At 42.3% G+C, this 26,118-nt stretch overlaps 1 protein-coding gene across 1 annotated transcript in view; it reads right to left on the bottom strand.

The window, feature by feature from the left end:
* LOC311121849 (uncharacterized protein) overlaps positions 1-26,118 on the bottom strand; it is a 38,485-nt gene that overhangs the window by 8,405 nt on the left and 3,962 nt on the right. The window contains exons 2-10 of the mRNA XM_084196289.1: positions 11,697-11,779; positions 11,040-11,123; positions 10,844-10,900; positions 10,474-10,677; positions 10,053-10,178; positions 1,867-1,912; positions 1,592-1,682; positions 653-794; positions 396-500 (exon numbers count right to left, since the gene is read on the bottom strand). Coding sequence (XP_084052415.1) covers positions 396-500; positions 653-794; positions 1,592-1,682; positions 1,867-1,912; positions 10,053-10,178; positions 10,474-10,677; positions 10,844-10,900; positions 11,040-11,123; positions 11,697-11,779 — 938 coding nt within the window. The remainder of the gene's footprint in view (positions 1-395; positions 501-652; positions 795-1,591; positions 1,683-1,866; positions 1,913-10,052; positions 10,179-10,473; positions 10,678-10,843; positions 10,901-11,039; positions 11,124-11,696; positions 11,780-26,118) is intronic.

The raw sequence follows: 26,118 nt of genomic DNA, 5'->3' as shown, positions 1-26,118 counted from the left end.
TGGGTGTTGCATAACTTCGTTAATTAAAAAAATAAAATAAGTATCCATTTTTTCTGTTATTTTTAAACTCAGGTTCCCTTGAACTAATATTAGGTTTTGGTTGAAGATCTGATAACATTCAGTATCAGAAATATGAAAAAATAGAGAAAATCAGAAAGGGGGCAAGTACTTTTACACAGCCCTGTACATGGAACGGTTGGTGGTCTCAAAGTAGAGGTTTGAAAAGCACTAGCCTAAACTCCTCCTGTCCTCTACTGCTTTTCCTCAAAGAAAGGAGACAAGGAAACAGTTTAGGGGATCTGTAACATAGCTATACTTTGCTATTTCCCATACGTATCGTGAGCACGTTGGTAGCACATAGCCACATTTGTGTATTCAGAGATGTGTTTGTTTACCATTAGCTGTAAGACTTTGCAGTTGAAGAGATCGTTGACAGCCTCCTCACAGTCTTTATCCAGCTTCAGCACCTGTTCCATGGCTTTCTCCGCCTCACTGTACCGCTACAAACACACACGCTTAGAGGTCAAGACACAAAATGCCTGCATAAACCTATATTACATAATTTATGAATAATCACTAAATGGAGAATTTGCATCCTATAGAATAGATTACAATAGAACAGGAGAGGACAGTTATGCAGTCTGTGGTCCACCTTCATCCCAATGAGTGCGCTGCCCTTGCGGAAGTATCCTTTAGGCCAGTCAGGTGCAAGCTGGATGGACCTCTCAGCATCAGACAACGCCTGGGGGTACTGCTCCAAACAGCTATAGCAGTACGACCGGTTCCCAAAGAACCTGGAAGGACGGACAGATAAACACACACGGACAGATGGAGACGTGCACATATAAAAACACACATGCATACAGACACACAGAGGGTAAATTGTTGTTTATAGTCTATGTCATACTGTATCAATGTATTGATGTCGGCTCGATACAGTGAGCTCCAAGAGTATTGGGACAGTGACATGTATTACTTTTTTTGGCTTTGAAATTAAATTGTAGACTGTCAGCATTAATTTGAGAGTATTCATCCATATCGGGTGAACCGTTTAGGAATTACAGCACTTTTTGTACATAGTGCCCCCATTTTAGGGGACCAAAAGTATTGGGACAAATTCACTTATATGTGTATTAAAGAAGTAAAAAGTTTAATATTTGGTCCGATATTCCTAGAACACAATGATTACATCAAGCTAGTGACTACAAACTTGCTGGATGCATTTGCTGTTTGTTTTGGTTGTGTTTCAGATTATTTTGTGCCCAAGATAAATGAATGATAAACAATGTAGTGTCATTTTGGAGTCACTTTTATTGTAAATAAGAATAGAATGTTTCTCAACACTTCTACATTAATATGGATGCTACCATGATTACGGATAATCCTGAATGAATCGTGAATAAGTGAGTGAGAAAGTTAGAGGCATAAATATCATACACCCCCAAAAATGCTAACCTCCCCTGTTACAACAAAAATTGTGTCACTGTCCCAATACTTTTGGAGCTCACTGTAACTAGCGTATTGAGGTCAGAGGTCATGCGGTAGTAAGTCATATAATGCAGATATATAACATGTAATGGTGTGATATTACCTGTAATCCTTTGGGTCGTATTTGATGGCTTCTGTAAACATAATGATGGCCTGAGAATACTGGCCCTCCTGCACCAGCTTGATCCCTTTTTCTACAGGACGGACACACACAGCCAGAGGCTCAAATGTACAAACAACATCTGAGCATGTTTGCACAGCAATGTGTGCGCACGTGTGTGCGTGCCCGTGTGAGGGTGTGTACAGAGAGTAGTGTGTGTAATTGATCACTGCCTAACGCTGCCACACCTGGATGGATGGATAAACGTGCACACTCACCTGTCAACGAGGCGCTTCTCTTAGTCACAGCATCTGTTCCATTCACCTGAAGAAACCAGAACATGTTCCGAAAATGTAGGGCAAAACGTTCATTTGTTTGCATATTCACTCCCTAGAGTTTTTCCAACCTAGGAACCTGTTTATTGTCACTGTCACCTACAGCTTTAGGCCTAGGTTGCTGTTATGCTAATAAGGACTTGGTGGAAATGTGTTTTAAAAAAGCACTTAGGCCTAGGCTATATCAGTAAAATGTGACACTTTCTATGAATTTATATAGATTAAATTGTTGGTCACCTCCGACCCAGTGACACGAGTGACCGTGCTCTAGCATGTGCACTGAGGCAGCAGTGTGTGTGTGTGTGTGTGTGTGTGTGTCTAAGACTATGAAAGGTCAAAACACAGAAACATTCCAAGAACTGTTTACGGTTTAAGAACTTCCAGATCCAGAGTTCACCTTGCCTTAGGGAGGACATTGAACCTGCCACAGCCTAAAGCTATCAACACGAGGGGAGACGATATAAAATGTAACACTTTTTGCCTTTTGCTTATTTATGAAAAGATTGTATATAAATAGTATTAATCTAACTCAAACAAACATACAGTACCAGTCAAAAGTTTGGACACACCTACTCATTCAAGGGTTTTTCTTTATTTTAACTATTTTCTACATTGTAGAATAATAGGTGAAGACATCAACACTATGAAATAACACATATGGAATCATGTAGTAAGAAAAAAGTGTTAAACAAATCAAAATATATTTAATATTTGAGATTCTTCAAAGTAGCCACCCTTTGCCTTGATGACAGCTTTGCACACTCTTGGCATTCTCTCAACCAGCTTCATGAAGTTAAAAGTTAATTTGTGGAATTTCTTTCCTTCTTAATGCATCGAGCCAATCAGTTGTGTTATGACAAGGTAGGGTTGGTATACAGAAGATAGCCCTATTTGGTAACAGACCAAGTCCATATTATGGCAAGAACAGCTCAAATAAGCAAAGAGAAATTACCATTGTTACTTTAAGACATGAATGTCAGTCAATCCGGAACATTTCAAGAACTTTGAAAGTTTCTTCAAGTGCAGTCGCAAAAACCATCAAGCGCTATGATGAAACTGGCTCTCATGAGGACCGCCAAAGTAAAGGAAGACCCAGAGTTACATCTGCTGCAGAGGATAAGTTCATTAGAGTTACCAGCCTCAGAAATTGCAGCCCAAATAAATGCTTCACAGAGTTCAAGTAACAAACACATCTCAACATCAACTGTTCAGAGGAAACTGCATGAATCAGGCCTTCATGGTCGAATTGCTGCAAAGAAACCACTACTAAAAGGACACCAATAAGAAGAAGAGACTTGCTTGGGCCAAGAAACACGAGCAATGGACATTAGACCAGAGGAAATCTATCCTTTGGTCTGATGAGTCCAAATTAGAGATTTTTGGTTCCAACCGCCATGTCTTTGTGAGACGCAGAGTAGGTGAACGGATGATCTCTGCATGTGTGGTTCCCACTGTGAAGCATGGAGGAGGTGGTGTGATGGTGCTTTGCCGGTGACAATGTCGGTGATTTATTTAGAATTCAAAGCGCATGGCTACCACAGCATTCTGCAGCGATACGCCATCCTGGTTTGCGCTTAGGGGGACTATCCTTTATTTTTCAACAGGACAATGACCCAACACACCTCCAGGCAGTGTAAGGGCTATTGACCAAGAAGGAGAGTGATGGAGTGCTGCATCAGATGACCTGGCCTCCACAATCACCCAAACTCAACCCAATTGAGATGGTTTGGGATGAGTTGGACCGCAGAGTGAAGGAAAGGAAGCCAACAAGTGCTCCGCATATGTGGGAACTCCTTCAAGACTGTTGGGAAAGCATTCCAGGTGAAGCTGGTTGAGAAAATGCCAAGAGTGTGCAAAGCTGTCATCAAGGCAAAGGGTGTCTACTTTGAAGAATCTCAAATATAAAACATATTTAGATTTGTTTAACACTTTTCTGGTTAATATAGGATTCCAAATGTGTTATATTATAGTTTTGATGTCTTCACTATTATTCTACAATGTAGAAATTAGTAAAAATAAAGAAAGACCCTTGAATGAGTAGGTGTGTCGAAAATTTTGACTGGTACGGTATGTCTCAGCTACCATTACACAATAACTACGTTTCTAGGACATACCAGTCGTTTACTATTTAACCGAGAGTGGCGGAAGTGAAATGTTACAATTGGCCCCGTATGTGGGGTTAAATGTAACAGGCTGCGCTGCAGGGAAAAACAAATGCTATTTGCTGAATATTAGGAGTACAGCATTATTAGGAGTACAGTATTATTAGGAGTACAGTATTATTAGGAGTACAGTATTATTAGGAGTACAGTATTATTAGGAGTACAGTATTATTAGGAGTACAGTATTATTAGGAGTACAGTATTATTAGGAGTACAGTATTATTAGGAGTACAGTATTATTAGGAGTACAGTATTATTAGGAGTACAGTATTATTAGGAGTACAGTATTATTAGGAGTACAGTATTATTAGGAGTACAGTATTATTAGGAGTACAGTATTATTAGGAGTACAGTATTATTTCTGGCACTGTTGTAAAGTTGAGATTCTCCCCTTTTGAAGGAAATGACTTCAACGGTTATGATGGGGAGAAAATCTGAATTGTAAATTGTTTAACCTGTAGCCAAGGCTTTATAGCCATATGGTTAATTATGGCTGGCATTGGTTACAATCTGCCACAATAGCAATGTTGCCAGCTAAGGTACAGTGCATTCAGAAATTATTCAGACCCATTGACTTTTTCCACATTACTTTACAGCCTTATTCTAAAATGGATTAAACAAAAATCCCCCCCCCTAAATCAATCTACACACAATACCCCATAATGACAAAGCAAAAACAGGTTAAGAAATTTTTGCAAATGTATGTATAACAAAACAAAAACTGAAATATGACATTTACATAAGTATCCAGACCCTTTACTCAGTACTTTGTTGAAGCGCCTTTGGCAGCGATTACAGCCTCGAGTCTTCTTGGGTATGACGCTACAAGCTTGGCACACCTGTATTTGGGGAGTTTCTCCCATTCTTCTCTGCAGATCCTTTCAAGCTCTGTTAGGTTGGATGGGGAGCATCGCTGCACAGTTATTTTCAGGTCTCTCCAAAGATATTAGATCGGGTTCAAGTCCGGGCTCTGGCCGGGCCACTCAAGGACATTCAGAGACTTGTCCCGAAGCCACTCATGCGTTGTCTTGCCTGTGTGCTTAGGGTCGTTGTCCTGTATGAAGGTGAACCTTCGCCCCAGTCTGAGGTCCTGAGAGCTCTGGAGCAGGTTTTCATCAATGATCTCTCTGTACTTTGCTCCGTTCATCTTTCCCTCGATCCTGACTAGTCTCCCAGTCCCTGCAGCTGAAAAACATCCCAACAGCATGACTCTGCAACCACCATGCTTCACCGTAGGGATGGTGCCAGGTTTCCTCCAGACGTGACACTTGGCATTCAGGCCAAATAGTTCAATCTTGGTTTCATCAAACCAGAGAATCTTGTTTCTCATGGTCTGAGAGTCCTTTAGGTGCCCTTTGGCAAACTGCAAGAGGGCTGTCATGTGCCTTTTACTGAGGAGTGGCTTACTTCTGGCCACTATCATAAAAGGCCTGATTGGTGGGGTACTGCAGAGATGGTTGTCGCTCTGGAAGGTTCTCCCATCTCCACAGAGGAACTCTGGAGATCTGTCAGAGTGACCATCGGGTACTTGGTCACCTCCCTGACCAAGGCCCTTCTCCCTTGATTGCTCAGTTTGGACGGGCGGCCAGCTATAGGAAGAGTTTGAGGTTCCAAACTTCTTCAATTTAAGAATGATGGAGGCCACTGTGTTCTTGGGGACCTTCAATGCTGGAGAAATATTTTGCTACCCTTCCCCAGATCTGTGCCTCGACATAATCCTGTCTTGGAGCTCTAAGGACAATTACTTCGACCTCATGGCTTGGTTTTTGCTCTGACATGCACTGTCAACTGTGGGACCTTATATAGACAGGTGTGCACCTTTCCAAATCATGTCCAATTATAGAATATACCACAGGTGGACTCCAATCAAGTTGTAGAAACATCGGAAACAGGATGCACCTGAGCTCAATGTCGAGTCTCATAGCAAAGTGTCTGAATATTTATGTAAATAAAGTATCTGTTTTTTATTTTTATTAAATTTGCAAACATTTCTAAAAACCTGTTTGTTTTCGCTTTGTCATTATGGGGTATTGTGTGTAGATTGAAGAGGATATTTATTAAAATCCATTTTAGAATAAGGCTGTAACGTAACAAAATGTGGAATAAGTCAAGGGGTCTGAATATTTTCAGAATGCACTGTATATGAGGGGATAGTAGACCTAGTTGGAGAAAGCTATGTTAATGTGCACATTATGGAAGTTAGAGGTACATTTTTATTATTTAATGGGGGAAAAAACTATTATGTGACTAAAATTACTGACTAAAACTAGATAAATTGTCCAGAGTTTTAGTCAACTGATAATAACTAAACCTAACGAAGGATGAAATGACAATTTACTAACAGTTATTTTAGTATTAAAACTAAGAAATCTACATCTAAAATAGCTGCTGCAGGGTTAAATTTCACACTGTCTTCAACTGTAAAAATTAGGGGTAATTGAAAATGATATTTGTATGAAAATCAACAAAATCTATACAATATTTCCCATTTGATCTTTTAGGCATGTCATATTGACCAAAAACGGAGTAGCCAAAATGTACATATTTTATATAAGATACTTATAGCGTTCAAAAGTATGAATTTGGCTTTTTGCATATTTCTAAAAGGTATTATCTTAGTTCTACTGGTAAACTTGATGTAAAGAAGTGACATTTCATATCATTATGTGAATGTGTCTAAATACCATAAAAAATACCATAGACTTTAGGTAAGGGGTAAATTGTAACATGCGTTACATTTGACCCCCAAATACACATTTCAGTCTAATCTGAGTCTTGAGAGGCAACAACAATTATACTGAACAAAAATGTAAACACAACATGTGAAGTGTGTTGGTCCCATGTTTCATGAACTGAAATAAAAGATCCCAGAAATGTTCCATATGCACAAAAAGCTTATTTCTCTCCAATTCTGTGCACACATTTGTTTACATCCCTGTTAGTGAGCATTTCTCCTTTACCAAGATAATCCATCTACCTGACAGTTGTGTCATATCAAGAAGCTGATTAAACAGCATGATCATTACACAGGTGCACCTTGTACTGGGGACAATAAAAGGCCACTTTAAAATGTGCAGTTTTGTCACACAACACAATGCCACAGCTGTCAAGTTGAGGGAGCGTGCAATTGGCATGCTGACTACAGGAATGTCCACCAGAGCTGTTGCCAGATAATTGAATGTTCATTTCTCTACCATAAGCCACCTCCAACGTCGTTTTAGAGAATTTGGCAGTATATCCAACCGGCCTCACAACCGCAGACCACGTGTAACCACGCTAGCCCAGGACCTCCACATCCTGCTTTTTCACCTGCGGGATTGTTTGAGACCAGCCACCTGGACAGCTGATGAAACTGAGGAGTATTTCTGTCTGTAATACAGCCCTTTTGTGAGGAAAAACTAATTCTGATTGGCTGGGCCTGGCACCCAAGTGGGAGGGCCTATGCCACTCCCAGGTGGGCCTATGCCCCTGCCCAGTCATGTGAAATCCATAGATTAGGGCCTATTGATTTAGTTCAATTGATTGATTTCCTTATATGAACTGTAAATCAGTAAAATCGTTGAAATTGTTGCGTTTATATTTTTGTTTCAGTATATTTTCATCAACTACACCAATCAAAAAGACATCTTCTTACTGAAAAACTATATATTATTAGACACATGGGGAATGTTCCACAGGTAAATAAAAAAAAGAGGTGGCAATTTAGGATTATAGTAAATGAAGCAAACTCAGATTATTTCAATAATCACATCTATGTCTTCCTACTTTAAACATTTAGAGATGTAAGATTATCCTGAGCACAATTTAACCCGGCACTCTAGACTAGAGCATCCATAGGGTCTGTGCAGCAGGCTGAACATTTGATGTGCCTACTTTTACCCCTGGTCTCCCCTACTACAGTAGACAGTTAGCTATCTTTAGCCCCCACACTCCTACCACAGTAAATAGCTACTGTACCTAGCTACCCTTATCCCCGTCACTACTACCAGAGCAGACAGTTAGCCATCAACACTCCCAGTACAGAGAGCAAGTAATCACCAACACTGCTATAACAGCTATCAAACAGCAAGCTTTCACCAACTAGCTAGCTACCTCGCTATCCTTAGCCCCAATAACACTTCCACAACGCAGCGACTTCTAGCTAGCAAGATATCCTATGCCTCACAGCAGACAGGTAGCTAGCTATCATCAACACTCCTACCACAGAAACTAGCTACCTAGCTAGCATCATTAGCCCCAACAACACTGCTACTGCCACAACTTCTAAGTAGCTAGCTAGCGTTAGCCCCAACACCTCTTACAGACAGACATCAACAAAACACCCACCACAGCAACTACAGTGAGGGATAAAAGTATTTGATCCCCTGCTGATTTTGTACGTTTGCCCACTGACAAAGACATGATCAGTCTATAATCTTAATGGTAGGTTGATTTTAACAGTGAGAGACAGAATAACAACAAAAAATCCAGAAAAACGCATGTCAAAAATGTTATAAATTGATTTGCATTTTAAATGAGGGAAATAAGTATTTGACCCCCTCTCAAATCAGAAAGATTTCTGGCTCCCAGGTGTCTTTTATACAGGTAACGAGCTGAGATTAGGAGCACACTCTTAAAAGGGAGTGCTCCTAATCTTAGCTTGTTACCTGTATAAATGACACCTGTCCACAGAAGCAATCAATCAATCAGATTCCAAACTCTCCACCATGGCCAAGACCAAAGAGCTCTCCAAGGATGTCAGGGACAAGATTGTAGACCTACACAAGGCTGGAATGGGCTACAAGACCATCGCCAAGCAGCTTGGTGAGAAGGTGACAACAGTTGGTGTGATTATTCGCAAATGGAAGAAACACAAAAGACCTGTCAATCTCCCTCGGCCTGGGGCTCCATGCAAGATCTCACCTCGTGGAGTTGCAATGATCATGAGAACGGTGAGGAATCAGCCCAGAACTACACAGGAGGATCTTGTCAATGATCTCAAGGCAACTGGGACCATAGTCACCAAGAAAACAATTGGTAACACACTATGCCGTGAAGGACTGAAATCCTGCAGCGCCCGCAAGGTCCCCCTGCTCAAGAAAGCACATATACAGGCCCGTCTGAAATTTGCCAATGAACATCTGAATGATTCAGAGGAGAACTGGGTGAAAGTGTTGTGGTCAGATGAGACCAAAATCGAGCTCTTTGGCATCAACTCAACTCGCTGTGTTTGGAGGAGGACGAATGCTGCCTATGACCCCAAGAACACCATCCCCACTGTCAAACATGGAGGTGGAAACATTATGCTTTGGGGGTGTTTTTCTGCTAAGGGGACAGGACAACTTCACCGCATCAAAGGGACGATGGATGGGGCCATGTACCGTCAAATCTTAGGTGAGAACCTCCTTCCCTCAGCCAGGGCATTGAAAATGGGTCGTGGATGGGTATTCCAGCATGACAATGACCCAAAACACACGGCCAAGGCAACAAATGAGTGGCTCAAGAAGAAGCACATTAAGGTCCTGGAGTGGCCTAGCCAGTCTCCAGACTTTAATCCCATAGAAAATCTGTGGAGGGAGCTGAAGGTTCGAGTTGCCAAACGTCAGCCTCAAAACCTTAATGACTTGGAGAAGATCTGCAAAGAGGAGTGGGATAAAATCCCTCCTGAGATGTGTGCAAACCTGGTGGCCATGTTTTGCAGAGGGGTCAAATACTTATTTCCCTCATTACAATGCAAATCAATTCATAACATTTTTGACATGCGTTTTTCTGGATTTTGTTGTTGTTATTCTGTATCGCACTGTTCAAATAAACCTACCATTAAAATGAGACTGATCATGTCTTTGTCAGTGGGCAAACCTACAAAATCAGCAGGGGATCAAATACTTTTTTCCCTCACTGTATCTAGCTAGATATCCTGGCTAGCAACACTCTTACCACAGCAACTAGCCAGCAAGGTAGATATCCCAAAGCTCAGGGTCCACTTACCTCTCTGGTTCTGCCCTCGTTCTCCTTGTTCTCTTTGGACTTGCGCCCAGGTTTGGTCCAGCCTTTTGGCCTGATGTGGCTAGCAGCGTTGGCAAAGAACGCACTGCTCACATCCCACTCCGGTTCCTACAGGAGAAGGGGAGAAGGAAAGAAAGAAAGAAAGAAAGAAAGAGAGACTGGTTTACAAAGGTAGCCATCAGTGTGTATTAAGACTCCTCAAGTAGAGACCTAAAAACTAGCCTGGGTAGTTTCCCAGACGGTTTCTGAACTCAACAACACTGCATCATCGGCCTGGTTCCATATCAGTTTGTGCTGCCTTTCCAATTCCTATAGCCATTGTCACACAGACAGCACAAACAGACCTGGGACCAGGCTCTTACGCCATTGCCTTGCCAAGATGAAGGAGTCCGTCTGCCCCTACCTCTTCAGAGGGTCGTGCAGCGGTCTTCTGGGGTCCTTTAGTCCCTGAGGGGGCTGGAGATGGGGCGGGGGGCTCCTTGGAGCGATGGATGGGGGGAGGAAGAGGAAGAGCTGCGCCATCCTCTTTTTCTTCTACCTCCTCAGAATCGCTCCCCTCTGCTTCCTCCTCCTCCGATTCACCATCATCATCATCATCTTCAGCGTCCTGGTAAACACAAACAGAGAGGGCATATAATAACCTAGTTGGAATGCAAACTGTCCATTCCTTTTTATACATAACATTCCTTTTTTCGATTACTGCAAATGAGGCTGCTAAGTGTCGCATGATTCAGATTAATTCTGAAGACATGTAATACTGGTTTGTAGTTTACCTGCTCAGTGCTCTCAGGCTTCTTCACCTGCTCCAGCTTCTTGCGCTCCCGTCGACGCTGAGCAAAACATAGGAACAGCATCACGCATCAGGAATACAGATTATGTGCTGACTATGTTCTTCACTGGTCTCATGATTTTTAACGAAACACTATGGCTCAGGTGGAGTACGCGTGTGTATGGCTGTGTGTTGCTAACCTTTCTCTTGGCTCTGCGTCGCTCCGCTCTGCGTTTGGCTTTCTCCTCCTCACTCAGACTGTCCTCTCCACTGATGTCCTGTTCCTAGCACGCACACACACCCACTTAAAGACATTATCTGGTACTACCGTATACTTTCTAGCCAGTAGTTCTGAAAGTAGCGCTCACAAACCATAAGGGGAGACAACTTGGTCTCCAAAGATTGCATACTATGTCACATATGTGCAGATATGTGCACCACGTCATGCTCTCCCTCTCGATCTGCTGTGTGTGCGCGCGTCTTGCTAGCGGTCACTCAAATGTCGAGGAGCTGAAGCTCATTGGCTAGAAGTCGTATTGCTAGGCTGCTGGCTCATGTGGGGGAAAATGTAGGGAAAATTGCACAGCACAGCTCCCAGAAAAACAGTCGCTTTCAAACGAGGGATTTCATGGCTAATTGAGGTAAAACAGTAATTCTGCTCATAGATTATGCATATATGAACTACAGATTGACACATCTAGCCTAAAGCGGGCGGTTTCAAAAATACTCAATCGTCACCAAAGTTCCGGAGCATGCCTTTAAAAACTTTAAGACCACAATTCTCCGAACACTGTCCTTCAGAGTAATGTCTTTACCTCTGACTGCAAAAAAATATGATTTGAAGATGATTACCTTACCTGGGACAGTGTGACATCATTGGTGGGGTCAGGGGTCGCTGCTCCACACTCCATCTCCTCCTGGCGCTGGGCATTGGGGGCTTCTGGGCAAAAAAAAAAAAAAAAAAACATACACTAGTGTACAAAACATTAGGAACACCTTCCTAATATTGAGTTGAACCCCTATTTGCCCTCAGAACAGCCTCAATTAATCGGGGCATGGACTACAAAGTGTCGAAAGCATTCAACAGGGATGCTGGCCCATGTTGACTCCAATGCTTCCCACAGTTGTCTCAAATTGGCTGGATATCCTTTGGGTGGTGGACCATTCTTGATACACACGGGAAACTGTTGAGCGTGAAAAACTCAGCAGCGTTGCAGTTCTTGACACACTCAAACTGGTGCGCCTGACACCTACCACCATACCCTGTTCAAAGGCACTTAAATATTTTGTCTTGCCCATTCACCCTCTGAATGGCACACATACACAATCCATGTCTCAAGGCTTAAAAATCCTTCTTTAACCTGCCTCCCCCATTCATCTACTCTGATTGAAGTGGATTTAACATCAATAACAGATCATAGACTGACCAGGTGAAAGCTATGTCATGGAAAGAGCAGGTGTTCCTAATGTTTTGTACACTCTGTGTACATCAGGGTTCTATTCATACGTTACTCAAAGAGATAAGCCAATCAATGTCTGATATAGAAAACGGGTTGAAACCTAGCTAACAACAACAGAACTGTGCAGTCAGATACAGGCTTGTACCTGGTCACGGCTTCGCTGCCATCTGATTCAAGTCACAGTCAGCCGCGCACAGAAGTCTAACAACTGAACGGTTCCTTCTGCAAAAGGAGAACTGAGAACATTTATTTGTATATTGTTTACTGTCAAAGCATGCCTTAAACCAGGGGTGTCAAACTCATTCCATGGAGGGCCTAGTGTCTGCTGGTTTTTGGTTTTTCCCTTTCAATTAAGACCAAGACAATCAGATGAGGGGAGTTCCTTACTAATCAGTGACCTTAAAATGTATCAAATCAAGTCCAAGGGAGGAGCGAAAACCCGCAGACACTCGGCCCTCCATGGAATGGCTTACACCAACAGGACTCAGTCTTCTGTGTTTTTATATTTCAATGAATTCTGATGGAGAGCAATGGACCAAAACGAGGGCTGAAGAAATGAAGAAGTGAAAGAGGTGAAGAGGTGTACATGTGACTTCTCTAGAAATACAGTGCATTCGGAAAGTATTCAGCCCCCTTGACTTTTCCCACATTTTGTTACGTTACAGCCTTATTCTAAAATGGATTGAATTGTTTTTTCCCCCCTCATCAATCTACACACAATACTCCATAATGACAAAGCACATTTTTTTTTGCAAAATGTATTACAAATAAAAAACATTTACATAAGTATTCAAACCATTTACTCAGTACTTTGTTGAAGGACCTTTGGAAGCGATTATAGCCTCGAGTCTTCTTGGGTATGACACTACAAGCTTGGCACACCTGTATTTGGGGAGTTTCTCCCATTCTTCTCTGCAGATCCTCAAGCTCGGTCAGGTTGGATGGGGAGCGTTGCTGCACAGCTATTGTCAGGTCTCTCCAGAGATGTTCGATCGGGTTTAAGTCCAGGTTCTGGCTGGGCCACTCAAGGACATTCAGAGACTTGTCCCGAAGCCACTCCTGCATTGTCTTGGCTGTGTGCTTAGGGTCCTTGTCCTGTTGGAAGGTGAACCTTAGCCCCAGTCTGAGGTCCTGAGCGTTCTAGAGCAGATTTTCATCAAGGATCTCTCTGTACTTTGCTCCGTTCATCTTTCCCTCGATCCAGACTAGTCTCCCAGTCCCTGCCGCTGAAAAACATCCCAACAGCATGACTCTGCAACCACCATGCTTCACCGTAGGGATGGTGCCAGGTTTCCTCCAGATGTGACGCTTGCCATTCAGGCCAAATAGTTAAATCTTGGTTTCATCAGACCAAAGAATCTTGTTTCTCATGGTCTGTGAGTCCTTTAGGTGCCTTTTGGCAAACTCCAAGCAGGCTGTCATGTGCCTTTTACTGAGGAGTGGTTTCCGTCTGGCCACTCTACCATAAAGGCCTGATTGGTGGAGCGCTGCAGAGATGGTTGTCCTTCTGGAAGGTTCTCCCATCTCCAAAGAGGAACTCTGGAGATCTGTCAGAGTGACCATCAGGTTTTTGGTCACCTCCCTGACCAAGGCCATTGTCCCCCGACTGCTCAGTTTGGCCAGGCGGCCAGCTCTAGGAAGAGTCTTGGTGGTTCCAAACTTCTTCAATTTAAGAATGATGGAGGCCACTGTGTTCTTGGGGACCTTCAATGCTGCAGACATTCTTTGGTACCCTTCCCCAGATTTGTGCCTCGACACAATCCTGTCTCTGAGCTCTACGGACAATTCCTTCAACTTCATGGCTTGGTTTTTGCTCTGACATGCACTGTCAACTGTGGGACTTTATATAGACAGGTGTGTGGCTTTCCAAATCATGTCCAATCAATTGAGTTTACCACAGGTGGACTCCAATGAAGTTGTAGAAACATCTCAAGGATGATCAATGGAAACACGATGCACCTGAGCACAATTTCAAGCCTCATAGCAAAAAGTCTGAATACTTATGTTACCTGTTTTCGCTGTAACGTCCCTAACTGTGGAAAAAGGGAATACTTTCTGAATGCACTGTATGTCCTTACACAGGGATAAACCTTGCAGGGCTTGCAGTTATGTTTTCAGTGAAAGCCTGGCTGTGACACAAACCTGTGCCTTTCCACAACTTTGTCCCGGAGTTCTTTTGAATGCTCCTTGGTCCTCATGGTTGAGTGTTTCCTTTGCAAGTCACTACCCAGCAGAGGGAATCTACAGTAACTGCTGAATGAATCCTGAAATCATGTGAATCACTACAATTTAACACAGGTGGAGGTCAATTAACTTGGTGTGTGATTTTGAAGGTGATTGGTTAGACCTGAGCTAATTTAGGATTGCTATTACAAGGTGGGTGGATGCTTACAATATGCAACCAAGGTACTTCATTTTTTATGCATTTTAATTCCAGGCTATAAAAAGGCAACACAAGGTGAATATAGACCTTCTATAGGCACTGTATATTTCGTTTAAAAAAATGTCTGCCTTACGTAAGTTTAAGAAATTCCGTTACCAAAAACTCACATATCTTTAAGATATTTTCTAATTTCTCTCCCTCATGAGGCGGGAGGATAACTAAAGTTAACAGAAGTAATAAGTAAAGGTAGACCTATCAAATAGTTAGTTTTTACTGATTTAAATTATTAAGTCAAATAAAATACAATTGTATTTGTCACAAGCTGAATTTCAGAAGAAAAAATAAATCTGTAACGGAATTTATGCAATGGAATTGGCTACAACGGGAAATAATAGAAATCAAACCACAGTTGGGTTCACAAGTTTGGACAGCACAGTACAGCAGAGTAGAGTAGAGTTCAGCACAGTAGAGTTCAGCACAGTACAGTACACATTAGAGTAGAGTACACTATAATGTACTGTATTGTACTATACTGTTCTGTGCTCAACTGTACTGATCTCTACAGTGCTGTACTTTGATGTCCAAACTTGTGAAACATAGACGTCTATGATTGGTTCAGATTTGGTCCGGACCAACCAAATTTGGTCTTGTTTGGAATAATAGCCAGTGTGTAGAATAATACCCAAATATGCAAAGAAGGATATTGCATATTTCTACCTTTGTGTATCTATTCAGGATACATCACCATGAAGAGAATGGCATTCATATCCATCATTACGCATTTCTATGCAGTACAGAGGGACCCATGATGAAATTCCGTTACCGGGTATAAATCCACTTCACTTACTGTAGTTCAATAAAAAAAATATATGTTTTCAAAGTCAATGTGTTATGTCATAGATGACACCCCCTTCTTTCTGCAGACATTGTTGAATCTTAATTCGGAGCAGATATTTAACATAGTTTTGTAAAAAGTGGACACAGAAAACTGAGGGAGATTTTACAGAAATTCTGTTACCAAACTTTGCATCTGAACAGTTCTTCCAGTAAATATGTTTTTGTAAAAATGTCAGTGTAAATTGTTAAAAAGGAGTCTTTGTGCATAGAGTTGTATGGTTTGTTAAACTTTGAAATCAATGGTTTTTGTTTGGTATACATTCTAAGTGAAAAATCCAAGTAATTCACTGGTCAACAAAAACCATGTTAATTCACTGGGCAACAAAAACCATGGTAATTCACTGGGCAACAAAAACCATGGTAATTCACTGGGCAACAACAGACAGTGATTCACTTGACACAGAACTGAGAGTTCAGTGGTGAAACAGTAAGTTCCGTGGTTAAGGAGTGAAACTGATTGTTCTGGAATCATGTGTCATGTGTCTAGTCTAGTGACCTTTGCCTACAGTTTGTCTGAGGGGCGAGAATAGGGAACCTAAAATAACAGAAGGAAATGAGCTCCGAAGGAGGTACGTGTTGGGGCTACGACTGAGTAGGAGGATGTTGCCCCTAAACCGATCTAAGATCAGTTATACGTTTTCCCTTCTAATGGTTAAGGCTAGGATTTGGGAGAAGATAAACGGATTTGAGTTCCGTAGAAACAAATCAAATGTATTTATAAAGCCCTTTTTACATCAGCAGATGTCACAAAGTGCTTATACAGAAACCCGGCCTAAAACCCCAAACAGAGTTTGTGTGAGCCTAGTAAAGGCTGGGACAGGGCGACTATGAATTGAATGACTATGCAGATCATGAGATCTCTGAGTGTGACACAGAGAGAAGAAGGGGGCAGGTGGGGATGGTTAGTATCCATATATAGAACATATGCTAAGATCAAACCAACACACATCAAAACCATGTGTATCTGTCTCTGTCCTAGAGGCTGAATCAGGGCTGTTTTCCCCCCACTGCGTCATGTCCTTTCATGAAGCCTTCCTCTGGGTCAGGTTTCCCCAACTGCTGGCCAGTGGGTGATTTTATGTAATCCCCAATTTCTGAGCAATTTATTATTTAATTTAGGAAATCTGTTAGAATGTATTCCCACGCATAAGAGATATTTGATCGTATACAAATGTAAGCAAGGTTTGAAAATATTATGTTTTAGTCAAACGCTATATCTGTTTGTGCTTCTTGCGGTCAATTTGCAGTCTACAAATAATTTGTAATTATGTTCTGGCCCCCTGACCATCCGCTCAAGAAAAAATAAAGAAATGGCCAGCGGGCTGAATCTAGTCGATGATCCCTGCCTGGGCTATGGCTTTATCAGAACAGCCATCTATTCTCTATGACTTCAAATGGCTGAACATGGACAAAGTCAACCAACAATATGTTCTGGGAGGGCAGGGAAGGTCTGGGGAGCTGGTTGACCTGTCACATCACATCGCATACTAGGGCCCACAGTCCCTTCCCTGGTCTGAGTGCAAACTTCTTAGGGGAGAAGGGAAGACATTTAAAGGCCTTTATAGTGTTCTTACCTCGAAAGGAGCTCTGTGAAAAGTAGTCACATGAATACACCTTTTGAAAGGTTATATACATATTTTTCAGAAAGCTGTTCCTTTAATCTGAATGGCCATGTCCATTGAGGTACAAGTCCATTGATTAATATAATACTAGAGTGGTTGATGTCATAAGTTCCCCTCACATGAGGGTATGCTGATTTCCTATTGGGCTGCTGGGGGCCAGGTCAGGGCCACCGTGTCAGTTCATTCACCATGGAACACACCAGGACAAATATACATGGAATGGGATACAGATACAGTGGCATGTTCAGTAGGGCACAATGTAGCAAAATGTTTTCCAAAACGGAAAGTGAACAGGGAGTGTCAACAAGTGCAGAGGGGAAGTTTAGATAAACACTGGATTGACATCCATACATACACCTATACACTGTTGAAATGTCCATCTCCTCAGTGTAGAAGATCTGTGGCGTTTCCTGCAGTAGTTCACACGCACACAAACACCAGCGGTGACTAACCATCTGTCTGTGACTCGCCACCAGACCATATAGGGATGGAGTAAATCTCAGCATTTGGTCCCATCCAGAAACCCTGAGATCTGAGAGGACAGGATAGACGTAGCCTAAACACTAGGCAATATGGCAAAAACTCTACCCAGCCAACAAACATGTCAGTGTCCAGCCTGCTACTTAAATGGCATGACACGCATGTTCTTAATGCACCGTCTGAGTATCCATTACCTGCTAAATCATACAGTTCCTTCAATCCCCATCATAAAGGAATGTTCTCTATTAAACAAATGATCCAGATCTGATGCCAATAGCAACAAAAGAGCCTGTGTTCACATCTTGAAGGAAACAGGCTGGATTAGTGGTGCTGAAAGGGGATTTTGCTGACACAAGAATGTAAAATATACAGTATATCATCCCAAACTGTGGGAGGCTAGCTATATCGTCTAGCTAAATACGGTACTCAGCCTCCCTCGTCATCGCTATTCACTCACTACCCAAATCAGAGCTCTCCGACTCTCCCCTGTCCTGGAGAGCTATGCCTACTGTGTGTGCAGGCTTTCATTCCAGCCTAGCACTTGGAGTATTATTTCTTCATCCTATGTAAATTGTAAATTATTTTGTAATGTCTTTTCGGTTTTGTGTCAGACCCCAGAACGACTAGCTGTCGCCATTGGCATCGGCTAATGGGGATCCTAATAAAACCAAATTAAAAAAACAATGTACTGTACCTACCTACATAATTACCACATGTCATCAAGTTTACGCATCAAAAAAATGGGAACAGGGCTGCAAGCTACACTTTCTGCGCCTGGAATCTGGCCTAGACAAAGGGATCAGAAACCAGGGGATTCAAAGAGCTACCTTGTAATCACAGCTACCCAACATGTCGTGGCGAATTTAGAGAGAGAGTAAAGTCAGTGATCAAAAAGAAAGAGGTACAGCACGTCAGTATTTTCCACAAATGAGAAGGGGAAAAGTATTTAGTCTCTCTCTGCCAGTGGAGGCTGCTGAGGGGAGGACGGCTCATAATAATGGATCCAAAAGGGGTGAATGAAATGGCATCCAATGCATGGAAACCATGTGTCTGATACCATTCCACTTACGCTGCTCCAGCCATTACCACGAGCCTGTCCTCCCCAATTAAGGTGCCACCAACCTCCTGTGCATCATGTTATATAACTAATCTCTGATATTTGCAAGAAAAATTGTCAAATTTTTTAGGGAAACTTTGTAGAAAGTTTAAACTGTTAGAACATTTTATGTGGTTCCCGCAGCTTGGTTGGTTGGTTGGGGCAGTTGTGGGTTTGATTCCCCACATGGGCCACAAACGGAATACCGTAAAACTTCAATTAATAGCCTGGGTGTTTATTTGCTTAAATCACTGAACACAACAGGCACTTATTAGAAACAGGCTTCTATTTGAGCCAGGCATCTAGCATCTATTTCCTTAATTCACACAACCTTTTGCATGGTTAAATTGTTTATTCCAGCATTTTAAATCAATTACTTCATTTTCTGCACAAATGCGTTATTTAAACACTGTAACTAGGTTTCCATCCAATTGTCGACAGATTTTCATGCGAATACTCTAAAATCTGCATAAAAACTATATGCTCACACCAGAGATGCGTTTCCATCAAACTGACTTGTTGCGGATAAAAGGCTGTGCGTGATGACATAGTTAAATGGGTATCCATCGCAATTTCAATTCTACTGATGGTTTTGTCACAAAAGATGTTGCGTTATATAGCCACTCTGGTCTTGGCATGTGTAATTTAGCCAACAGCTCACAGATAGAGTGTGGGTAGGCTACCTACATTATTAGATTATTATGGATAAAAGTGAGATTATTTTTGATTTGTCAAAACGGCAGCCAAGCGTCGACCATCATGTCACCAGAATAAAACCCTCAATATTTATTGGAAAGGAGCATCAAGCTCATCACCGTGCACTTTCCCCACCCTGTGAAGTTCATAATAACTTATTTCATCTCCAACGTGTACTTTACTCACATCAAAAGGTGGGATGGAAACCTGGTTTGTGTCACATTTCTTTTATCTTAGTATGCCTCTATTTCGGAAAAAATTACTTAATTGACAGAATAATTATTCTCCTCTGACTGTGCATTTGTCAGTTCTTACTTTCGCCACTAGAGTGCGATAGGCCAACTCCTGGGGGTCTGTACTCCGGAAGTTGTTGACTGTTTTTGTGCTTGCCAGTTAGATAGCAAATCTCAGCTGTTAGCAGCCAATGGCTAGCAGTTTCTTACTGGCGATAAAAACTGATTGACATCATTGAGTCATTACTGAATTTCTTAATATAACAAATCAAACAAACCTAGCAAACAATTCATGGTAACCTCGTAAACAATTCATTTAGGAGTGGCATTTATTTGAAACAGGCGTTTATTTGCTGAAACGTGTGCCGTTGCCCAGCTATTAAAAGGGCAAGCAGCTATTTGAGACTCTGCGTTTCATTGAAGTTTTACAGTACATGTGTTGACTTGAAGTGGCATTTGGATAAAAGTGTCTAGTAAAATATGTCCATATTATTATTACGAAAACTGTATCTCGATTCAATGACACAGAGTTTCACGGTAATTAGAACCTGTTCTAACAGTGTAGTCATCACATGAAGCCTATAGGCCTATCATGAGTCAGTGATGTTCTCAAATGCTAAAAGTAAACAAGAACTTTAAGAATGTTCACTGAAAAGCTACTCCTGGATCTTCCATGCATTCCAATAACTAACTCTTGAAGAGGTATTAATCTAGAAATCTGAGATAATTCTATCTATCCCACCCAAAGTCCCCACAGGAACTAGATATTTGTTTGAACAGGGGTCATAATGTAGACCAAACATCCTAGTAGGTTACTGCGTCCCAAATGACACCCTATTCTCTACAAAAGGTGAAGTAATTTAACCTTTCTTTTTTTGAAAATCTTACCACAAGCCATGCATGTTAACGCTCAGAACGAGCGTCGGGGCTCTTAAACCTCCCCCGGCCAGAAGACACCTTCATGAATAGACGCTAAAGGTAGTTAGCATCTATGAAATGGGCTAGACATAGCTAAGCCAACCATTTCTGAAAATTAATGTACATCAGAGAAAGAACACACACTCCCGTTATCCACCAATGTCATCATACCTTCGCGTTCTAAAAGTAACCCTATTCCCCATTTAGTACACTACTTTAACTTTCATATAGGCCAGATCTTGTCAAAAGTAGTGCATTTTATTGGGTTAGGGCAAGTGTTCCCACACGGCCATATCGCCATGTTACAGCGCTTGTTTACGATAGACAGAGGCGACCACCTGTGCTAATTAGGTATCTACTGTGGTCGAACACCTGTGTGTAAACGTAACTGGGGAGGAAGTGTAGTTCGTCGGCTGGAGGCACACAGCCATATGGATCTGTGCAAACCTGCTACAGTAACGTCTTTCACACATAGTTTTGAGCTATAGTTCGAATCAGAGTTCGACTATGTTAAAATGCTCGCAGTCAAACAACCAATAATAATGCGTGACTCTGGTTCTTTTCCTGTGTTTGGTCTGGACTGTGTTCTCACCTGCAGCGAACCGCACCACGGTACGAATTGGACCGAGACCACCCTTTTTGAGCGAACCACGGTGTGTTGTTTAGTGTGCGCCCAAGTGCGGATAGAGTGTTCACAGCAGTCCAAACGAACCGAAGTTCGGAAAAACCGCACCAAACCAATTTGGTGTGAAAGCCCCCTAACTGTAACTTTTTTATTTGAACGATTCTCTCTCGTTGATATGAATGGTCGAAAATGAGCAAACCCCGCCCACCAGGTCACGCAAAACGAACTCACCCACTGGAACATCTGATTCTGGTGAGTTTTTCGCTTTAGCCAGACAAGACGTGGTTAGTACTTGCCATTGCTCGGGAAATAGCTACTCTAGTTAAAATGGGCTTCCATAAAGTTCAACAATCTTGGGCAGATGGCCAGTATATGAATGATATCTGACTAGCTTCTACTTGGGCTGTCAACCGTCAAACCTGAGACTGGTGTGTTGTTGGTAAGTAGCTACATTTTGTTTATAGCTAGCTACATATTATTTGATAGGCTATGCTGCTATGATACTAGGCCAGTGATTCCCAAAATGTTTCTGTTACTATACCACCAACTGAATTTTGCTCTACCCGGTGTACCCCTGAAGTATCCCCTCAAGTGTATTTTACCAGTAGGCTTATGGTCTCATGAGTCTTCAAGTACCCCGTGTGGATAGGGCAGGTACCCCCAGGGGTCCTAGTACCCATGGTTGGGAATCACTGCCCTAGGCTATGATACCGTGATACACTATGTGGACACCCCTTAGAAATAGTGGATTCCGCCATTTCAGCCTCACCCGTTGCTGACAGGTGTATAAAATCGAGCACACAGCCATGCAATCTCCATAGACAAACATTGGCAGTAGAGTGGCCTTACTGAAGAGCTCAGTGACTTTCAACGTGGCACAAGTCCGTTAGGTCAACTTTAAGTGCTGTGAAGTGGAAACGTCTAGGAGCAACAACGGCTCAGCCGCAATGGGACCGCCGAGTGCTGAAGCGTGTAGTACATAAAAATTGCCTGTCCTCGGTTGCAACACTCACTACCAAGTTCCAAACTGCCTCTGGAAGCAACGTCAGCACAAGAACTGTTCGTCGGGAACTTCATGAAATGGGTTTCCACGGCCGAGCAGCCGCACACAAGCCTAAGTTCACCATGTGCAATGCCAAGCATTGGCTGGAGTGGTGTAAAGATCACCGCCATTGGACTCTGGAGCAGGGGAAACGCGTCCTCTGGAGTGATTAATCACTCTTCACCATCTGGCAGTCCGACGGATGAATCTGGGTTTGGCGGATGCCAGGAGAATGCTACCTGCCCCAATGCATAGTACCAACTGTAAAGTTTGGTGGAGGAGGAATAATGGTCTGGGGCTGTTTTTCATGGTTTAGGCTAGGCCTCTTAGTTCCAGTGAAGGGAACTCTTAACGCTGCAGCATACAATGACATTCTAGACGATTCTGTGCTTCCAACTGTGTGGAAACAGTTTGAGGAAAGCCCTTTCCTGTTTCAGCATGACAATGCCCCCGTGCACAAAGCGAGGTCCATACAGAAATGGTTTGTCGAGATCAGTGTGGAAGAACATGACTTGCCTGCACAGAGCCCTGACTTCAACACCATCGAACACCTTTGGGATGAATTGGAACACCAACTGCAAGCCAGGCCTAATCGCCCAACATCAGTGCCCGACCTCACTAATGCTCATGGCTGAATGGAAGCAAGTCCCCGAAGCAATGTTCCAACATCTAGTGGAAACCCTTCCCAGAAGAGTGGAGGCTATTATAGCAGCAAAGGGGGGACCAACTCCATATTAATGCCCATGATTTTGGAATGAGATGTTCGACGAGCAGGTGTCCACATACTTTTGACCATGTAGTCTACATAGCATCTCCCTAATGTGTAATGTGAGAGGAAGATTTGCAAGCAAACCTGATGGCATGTTTGATGCATGTTGCCAGCTTGCTTTTAATAATGTTTAAACTAGAACTGGCTAGTTACTGTAAGATTCCTGCTGAATAATCAAGCAAACTAGTTAGCAAGCATTTGAGGGCTTCAGCTACCCGCAAAAAAGATGCCAACAAGCAACAACATTGTGTATTTTCTAGGGCAAAAAAGAATGACAGATCACCAGATAAGGAGGCAGTGACCAGACACCAGTCTGTTTTAGAGTAATGGAGGACATAACCACCAGGGCCGGGACGATACCAGTACCGCGATACTCGTGAGTATCATGGCAAGGAAACAAAACACCAAGTGGATTTAACTTCTTTAGGAAAACAGCCCTAATGTTGGAAACAAACATCATTATGTTGTCATCCAGAGTCACATTTATTTATTTTCCAAGCTATTGGCACACAATAGTTTACATAGAGCAGGTTTTTAAAGGACCAAAGAGTTCGGTCTACTTCGTGTTTTCATTTTTGTTATCAAAACACTTTAGAATATCTACATAAGTTAATTCTTCTCATATTACGCTGTAGGTTACTCAGTATGAGAAGAGGGCCATCCTCCTACATCTTACATCTGCCTGGAGTTATTGAACTCTGCCTGCTACACACATGAGGCAAACTCTGTCATATCCAGGATGGAGTGTCATGCACTCCACCCCTTCTGCCACCTGACTGCACATGTCCGTAACCTGTAATACATTACATAGATGGGACTTATCACCCACTGGCAGCTTGAAGACAGAACCTCACCCAGAAAGGTATGCATGTCAGTGTGTTAGATAGTTCAATAATCCTTAGATTTGGGCAAATAGACCATAGAAATGCCATTCCAGTTCTGGTCTTTATAAGCACATCAATATGATATTTACAGCAGAAAATGTTTTATCTTTGTCGAACACATCCTTTGATTTTTTGTTGATGCATCTACACTCAAGTTGGGTGATGTTTCCACATGTAGCCTACACATGTAGGGATATTATTTCTGGGATTTGTCTCCTGGGAAAGATCTAAAAGCGGACATAAGGAGAGACGAGACAAAACTAGCCAGTTATAGAATATTGTGTAGCTGAGCTGACTGAAGACCATGGGCATTCAACTCGCAGTAGTTGATAGTTTCCATGGTAATATGTATTTATATGATGTAATAAAATGTTTAAACTAAGTTGCAAGCTACTTTTGTAGCAAGGTGTTGTATTAAGAGTGTCTTATGAAACAAGGTCCTAAATGATGTCACCATTGCCCTTGATTCTAAGCAATGTTGTGCTGCTATTTTTATTGACTTGGCCAAAGCTTTTGATACGGTGGACCATTCCATTCTTGGGGGCCGGCTAAGGAGTATTGGTGTCTCTGAGGGTTCTTTGGCCTGGTTTGCTAACTACCTCTCTCAAAGAGTGCAGAGTATAAAGTCAGAACATCTGCTGTCTCAGCCACTGCCTGTCACCAAGGGAGTACCCCAAGGCTCGATCCTAGGCCCCAAGCTCATCTCAATTTACATCAACAACATAGCTCAGGCAGTAGGAAGCTCTCTCATCCATTTATATGCAGATGTTACAGTCATACTCAGCTGGCCGCTCCCCGGATTTTGTGTTAAACGCTCTACAACAAAGCTTTCTTAGTGTCCAACAAACTTTCTCTGCCCTTAACCTTGTTCTGAACACCTCCAAAACAAAGGTAATGTGGTTTGGTAAGAAGAATGCCCCTCTCCCCACCGGTGTGATTACTACCTCTGAGGGTTTAGAGCTTGAGGTAGTCACCTCATACAAGTACTTGGGAGTATGGCTAGACAGTACACTGTCCTTCTCTCAGCACATATCAAACCTGCTGGCTAAGGTTAAATCTAGACTTGGTTTCCTCTATCGTAACCGCTCTTCTTTTACCCCAGCTGCCAAACTAACCCTGATTCAGATGACCATCCTACCCATGCTAGATTACGGAGACGTAATTTATAGATCGGCAGGTAAGGGGTGCTCTCGAGCGGCTAGATGTTCTTTACCATTTGGCCATCAGATTTGTCACCAATGTTCCTTATAGGACACATCACTGCACTCTATACTCCTTTATAAACCTGTCGCAAGACCCACTGGTTGATGCTTATTTATAAGACCCTCTTAGGCCGCACTTCCCCCTATCTGAGATACCTACTGCAGCCCTCATCCTCCACATACAACACTCTTACTGACAGTTGTGGCTGCTTCGCGTGATGTATTGGTGTCTCTACCTTCTTGCTGTTGTCTGTGCCCAATAATGTGTGTACCATGTTTTGTGCTGCTACCATGTTGTGCTGCTGCCATGTTGTGGTCATGTGGTGTTGCCATCCTATGTTGTTGTCTTAGGTCTCTCTTTATGTAGTGTTGTGGTGTTGCTCTTGTCGTGATGTGTCCACAATGAGCACTTGCTGTCTCTCAAATACATTGTTAGAGTCGTTGGTTAGCTAGCTAGCGAATTTTAGCCATATTATAATTAACATGAAATCAGTCAAAGACACACCCAAGAAACACCCACATCCCCAAGGCAACTCTTGTTTGCCTTCAGCCATGGCCACCAGCATTTTCTTTTATGAGCATTGATGAAAACGAGGCCAAATCATTAAGTGCAGTAGCCCTTTAAAGATGCAAAATGCAGAAATCACAAAATGCACACACACTGCTAAAATTCTAATAGTTCGCCTAATTTCAGTTTATGTGACAAAACAAGCAAGTATAGTGTAGAGAATCATTGTACCATCTAAACCGCTGTGAAATATATTTGTCATAACCAAACATATTGTATTTTCAGTTGTTTGAGGCTGGTCTACAAACTTGAAAATAAGATGCAAAAATGAAACTTCAGAACGGGAAGCATAGAAATAGTGCACATACGTCGGGTAAGCTTGGCTTTATACATAGTTTGGGCTTTGTCGAGTAAGGCTTAAACTATGTATTTAGATTGTAGTTAGGTATTGTAGGTAGTTATCG

The sequence above is a fragment of the Coregonus lavaretus genome, assembly GCF_964263955.1.
Source record: "Coregonus lavaretus genome assembly, contig: HAP1_SCAFFOLD_372, whole genome shotgun sequence".
NCBI classification, from domain to species: domain Eukaryota; kingdom Metazoa; phylum Chordata; class Actinopteri; order Salmoniformes; family Salmonidae; genus Coregonus; species Coregonus lavaretus.
Note: the sequence above shows the minus strand (reverse complement) of the source record. Positions and strands in the feature narration are given on the sequence as shown.